Here is a 6100-nt window from a genome sequence, read left to right as displayed (position 1 = left end):
CATTAATTTTTTACTTGACTTGATTAAAATAGTTTGAATTGAATTCCATTGGTTTGTGATATTCATCTACTAAATTTGAATCCAACCAACTTAATTGTTAATAGGTTAGGTTTCCTTAAAAAAATTAATGGGCTAGGCTGGATGGAGTATTTCAAAAACTAAATTTATTTTTATAATTTTAAACATTATTGTTTTACCGATGCATTTTGATATAACTTTTTAATTTTTTTTTATGAATAAATAAGTTAAATCAATAAGAATTTTAAAAACTAAATTAATGCAGTGACAGGTTGGGACAAGAAAAGATGAAAGATGTCTCCTTTTTTTAACATACAACTTATAAATTAAAATTATATTATTATTTTAAAACGTGGGTTGGATTTGTAGTTTCAACATTAAAACCTAATAGTTAATGTAAAGAATAATAGGTTTAATTAATTTAATTAAAATATATAACACATCGATTCAAAGTGTTTGAATTAGGTTAGATTAATTTGAATTTGTGGTTATTCTAAGCATGAACATTCTTAATATCTATCTTCAACCAACGCAGGGATTAAATGATGTGTAATCAAAATTGAACAAAATGAAAACATGTATTAAAGGAATTAAAAGATTATGTCTCATTCTAAAATAACGTGCTTTTATTTTCAACTGATCTAAGTGACAACTAAGCACATCCTTACCATTGTCTAAGGTTCTGTGTACAAAATATATCTGTGAAAACTATCTTAAAAGCAGAGACTTGTGAGGCTAATTTGTTTGAAAATTAAATCCTCAAATTTAAACTTTTAACATTGTGAGTCAACTTTATCACGATATATATTTTCATCTATATGACATTATTTTATGTTTTTTTATGAAAAAAAAATAGAAGTATTTTAGAAATATCTCAACTCTTATAAAAAAATAAAGACATACTCCACTCGTTTTGGAGGCTTGAAGAAGACTGCGTAGCACAAACACCACTATGTTTACCCATATCTAAAGATACAAAAAAAACATCACCTCTACCCTTAAAAAATCATGTTCATCCCAACTTTCCTCTTCTAACTTTTCCCATTTTTGATAGATCTCATGCAAAACAATGAAATTATTTTACATATTCTACAACAAAAACTTTTAATTCTTTACATCTTTGTTAACCGATGATGGGTAAGTTGTTTAGAGACAAAAACAAAATAAATAGGAAAAGCACATTAAGCTAAACCTAAGAAAGTGTTCATTACAGTAATTGTGTATTAAAGGTAGAATATTAACTAAAACTTGTGGTTTTAATATGAATTAATTTTTAAAGTAGTATCACCTATATAATACAGTAATAAAACTTGTGTCAATAAGGTATGTCAACCTCAAATTGACCTTATCACAGGGACTAATATTCGACCCAAAAAAATGTATCTAAACACTAAACTGCATTTAAGAACCATTGTATCAAATACATCTTTTTATAAACCCGTGAACAATTTTCTTGTAAAATGAGCATGTTACTCCATTAATATAATTAAAAGTAACTCATTTCTCCCCGTAGGACATTTTAGTGTTTTTGAATATCTGAAGTTCAAATTTTTAATTTTATTCATATTCGGGTTTGTATTTTAGAAAATAGGGAATCATGTTTCCAAGAATACATTTTAGTTAACTTTTTGGTGAAAAAATTCCCCTATTGGAAAGGTGGAAATAACTTTTTTGAATTAATCTTTATGTTATAAATACATCATGTTTGTCTTATTGAATAATTTAATATGACAACTAATTAATTTTTGGTGAAAACACTACGTTACTATTTAACTTTTAGGAAATTTATATAAATATTTTTAAAATAATTCATCCACCAAATAAATTTTAGTCATCTTTAAGAATAATAAAATCCATTATTTCTGGATATGAATTTTTTTTTTCATGGTACCAAGGTTTTCCTAATGATAAATATATAACTTTGTGTTGGTTCGAAATAAATAAGAAAAAGGAGAAAAAAGTCGAGAAACTATTAAATATAATAGAAGAGAAATAGAAAGAAAACAATGTAGAAATAAAATAGAAGTGTAAGTAAATATATGTGAAGTATTTTCCTAACACAATTTTGGTATCAGGAAAAATGACACCTCGTTTTTAGATTTAAAAAAGTGTTGAGTATAATTTAAAAAAACATGGCACTTTGTTTTAGGCCTATCCATAAAATTTATCAACTTTGACCAGCAACAGTTTGTACATTGAACTATTTTAATCATTAGATCAGAAACTGCAGTTAAAACACAACTTCAGTATCATTTTCTCCTCTTCAATTAAGTTTTTCAGATAACAAATTCTCTCCGCTGTCACACAGTAGACAATAGACCCCATTTTGTTTTAGCTTAAATTTTGAGAAGTAATTTTTGTTTTCCAAAAGTTTTTCAGAAACTTGACAAGAAAAAGAAAACAATTAACTTTTCAAAATAAGCTAAAACAAATATTGGATCTCCTCAGTATTGAACCTTCCTCTGAAGAAGCTCAAATATCAGTCTCTCCATCTGTATCCACAGTTTGGATTGCAGCAAACGAAGAAAAGTGTCATTCCTTCTTCCCCTCTTGCTGTTGCCTGAATACATAAAAAAAATTTCGATGTTTCATGAGTAATTAAAATGCAGTTTGAAATTTTTGCCAAAAGTGCATTCATAAGGGTTATAATGCACAACATTTCAAATTCAAAAGGTTATACTGAATTATGCTTTCTTCTATTCAATATAACTGCATCATTTATAATGACAGATAGACATGATTTTAGAGTTTAAAGTGTAGCATAATAGCATAGACATTTGCAGCCGATCGTGGGTTCCTCATCAAGGTGTGTCAAACTAGTGTGTAGTGTTCAGAGAAGAAATCAATTTAGAATTTGAAGTAAGAAGCAAATAGAATTGGAAGACCTACTTTCCAAACCATGAATCAAATCTTACCATGATCAATGATTGAAAAAGAAACATTTGAAATATGAAGATATTAGCCTTTTCAAGTCAACCAATCAGCTCGTTACATTAAGTTTCATATATCACTAAAACAATGACTATTGAGCAAAGAAAAACACCCTTTGTTTCTTATTTGACAAAAGACTGCAGGGACAAAAAAAATCACCCAGTACTAAATATCATCAATGTTTTCCCAGAAAAAGAAAAGTCGAAATTTATTCACTGCAAAAATCTGCCCAGAACCATGAATACTACAATGATGGACAATATGGTAGCATCACAAGCCATGCTGAATAAAAAGTCAAACTAGTTCAAGTTTTAATCATTCTAAGGTTAAGCTGCATAACATTCCAACTAAGAATGTTATCATACTATATCAATGTAAAGACAAGAGAAGGTTCACAATCTACTTATAACCTATATCTCATGTCTCCTATCTATGCAATAGTCAATATACTTTCACAACCCTAAACAGACTCACTTGGATTTGATAACTTAAGCAGCACAGCATAATATCTGCACAGCTATACACATTACCGAAATGTTAAGGCTCAAATCTCTTTATTAGTTGCTCTCCTTGTGCAATCCACTTCTTCTAAATAAAGGGGGGTGAGAGTAGAAAGAGCAGCATAGTGTTCAACACTGAAAATTGTGCTATATGCAAAAAATAATAAACTTATAAATATTTATCCTCAAATCCTCACAGTTCTACCTCCACATCGCTCCATGTACACAAGGAAGAAGGGGATACTCATCCAACGTGGAACCAAATCAGAATCTTGCAATATGTCCCAACCTTGGCAAGGAACATTGTACAACCTAAATTCTAATACCAAGATAGCAAACTGCAAAAATAACAAAACAATTTCTCTGTTTCAAACATAGAACAGGGACTTTACCTGGAAAAAGACAGCTTCACCATGATTGCATTGAGTGCAGCGAACAGACTTGGTTCGAGGAAGAGTTGGATCTGCAGCTACATCCTGTAACACTTGAGTGCGCTCTCCAACAGAGTGATGTATCTCATTCCTATAAACACAGAAGTTATCCGCAACCTCCTGAGCAACAACAACAAAAACAACAACATTAACAACAAACAACTACTCAAACAAGCATGTCCCATCAAAATTACTAATATCAGAAATGCAAAGAACCCCTCTCAACACTTTCTGCAAAACAAACACAACCAACATTTGACCCATGATTGGGTACAGCTTAAATCCAGAAAATAATCGCTATTTTCTACTAAAAAATCAAACTTTTTTGGTCCCAAAATAAACCAATGCAAACTGGCACTTGACGTGGCAAAAGCATGAAGAGAATTTTCAGCCCGTCACAGTTTTACACTTGAAAACAAAAATTAGGAGTAAAGGGTACACGAAAAGAGGTAAAAGAAAAGGAGAAGAACCTGATGGTCGCAGTTGCGGCAAGCGTAGAGAAGAATCTTCTGATCCCTGTCTTCCTTAGGGTAGAGAATGTTGTTACTGAAGCAAAAGCAATGGATGAAGAAAATGAATTTGAAAGAGGGAAAATTGAAGAGGAAAATGAAGAGGGGACCAACCATTCACGGCAAAATTTCATAGTACTCATCTTGGCAACGATGATAAGGGAGTAGGAATCCTTCTTCGCTCCTTTTGTGTCTGCTCTTTCTTCTTTCCCTCCCACGCTTTTCTCCCTCTTATAAAATAGAGTAATCATAGATTGAAAATACACAATTTTTATATAATCATATTACAATTATCAATATTATTATTTTAATATTTTTTTTTATACTATTTAATTACAAATTTATATCAAAACATTATTTTTCTATAAAATAGATACTTTAATTGTCACTATTCATAAAAATAAATTCCTTTTGTTGTTGTAACAAAATAGCTCCCTTATTGGTTATATTTCATAGGTGCAATATTTTGTATATCAATTTAAAATAAAAGAAAAATAATTTTAAGATTGAAGTGATCTCTCTTTCTATTATTATTTTATTATTATTTTGATTTAGAATATAATTTATAGATACCAAATAACTTTTAGAGTTCTATAAAAATGCTTTAATAGTTAAAAATTTAAAAAGTAATACCACTAAGTATTCATTGAATCTTTAATAAACTTTGTAATTAAAGACATTATTCACTTAGAGTACTCGTGGGGCCTCATCTAGGATATGTTTGAGTTGTGATATTTTGACATTCATCATACAAAATACATGACTACTCCAAATAATAATATTTTAATTATATTTATTTTATTTTTAATTTAAAATTATAATATGAATTATTATATTATTAAAAATTAATTGTAAGGTTGTGATATTTTTACATCCATCTTACATAAAATACACATTTGATATCTCAAAATAATGATATTTTATTTATATTTTTTTTTAATTTAAAAATTCTAATATGTATAATTACATTATTAAAGTTGGTTCTAAGGTGAGTATATTTTTCTTTTTGAAAAAAGTTTTAATTTTGGAGATGTTTATCTTTTTTTTTCTATTCCACCACAATTATATCTTATTTTCATCATTGGTGAAGTATGTAAACAAAATCTGGGAGAAAAATATATTTTGCTGGAAGGAATGTTTTTCGAGGAGTTACAATAATAACAATAATAATATTAATGATAATACTAATAATATGATTAATAATAAAATTAATATTAATAATAATAACACTAATAATATGAATAACATCGAAAACAATATTAATAATAACATTATATATTGAAAATATTATTAATATTAATTACAATACTAGTAATATTAATAAAAAGATTAATATTAATGATAATAATAATATTTCTTAATAATATAATTAATAAATTAATAAGTTTTTTAATAAAAATAATATTATTAATATTAATCATGCATATAGATCCATGTGTAAATTTATATGTAGATGTATTTGTAGGTAAATATCTATATGTGGATAAATATGTAGGCTCAATTCCCTATCTAGCACCATTTACATCTTTATTTCCCTATCTAGCACCCTTTTGTTTTTATTTCCCTATCTAGCACTCTTTTATTTTTTATTTCCCTATCTAACACCATTTTAAAAATAAATAAATAAATAATAATTTTTTTTTATAATTTTAATTTTGAATGCATTAAAAAATAATTATTTTTAATGTTTAAAATAATTAGAAATATAATT

General features: G+C 27.5%; 1 protein-coding gene across 1 annotated transcript; it reads right to left on the bottom strand.

Annotated features, from left to right (window-relative positions):
- Positions 1-2157: 2157 nt before the first annotated feature.
- On the bottom strand, positions 2158-4639 carry LOC137821813 (DNA-directed RNA polymerases II, IV and V subunit 9A). The gene is made up of 4 exons (XM_068626575.1): positions 4504-4639; positions 4351-4426; positions 3842-4000; positions 2158-2578 (listed from the first exon to the last, which is right to left on the bottom strand). The coding sequence occupies exons 1-4, from the start codon at positions 4530-4532 to the stop codon at positions 2498-2500; spliced, it is 345 nt and encodes a 114-aa protein (XP_068482676.1). The 5' UTR covers positions 4533-4639; the 3' UTR covers positions 2158-2497.
- Between the last annotated feature and the right edge of the window lie 1461 nt (positions 4640-6100).

This window comes from Phaseolus vulgaris, chromosome 9, assembly GCF_051622355.1.
Source record: "Phaseolus vulgaris cultivar YP4 chromosome 9, ASM5162235v1, whole genome shotgun sequence".
In the NCBI taxonomy this organism is placed as follows: Eukaryota; Viridiplantae; Streptophyta; class Magnoliopsida; order Fabales; family Fabaceae; genus Phaseolus; species Phaseolus vulgaris.
Note: the sequence above shows the minus strand (reverse complement) of the source record. Positions and strands in the feature narration are given on the sequence as shown.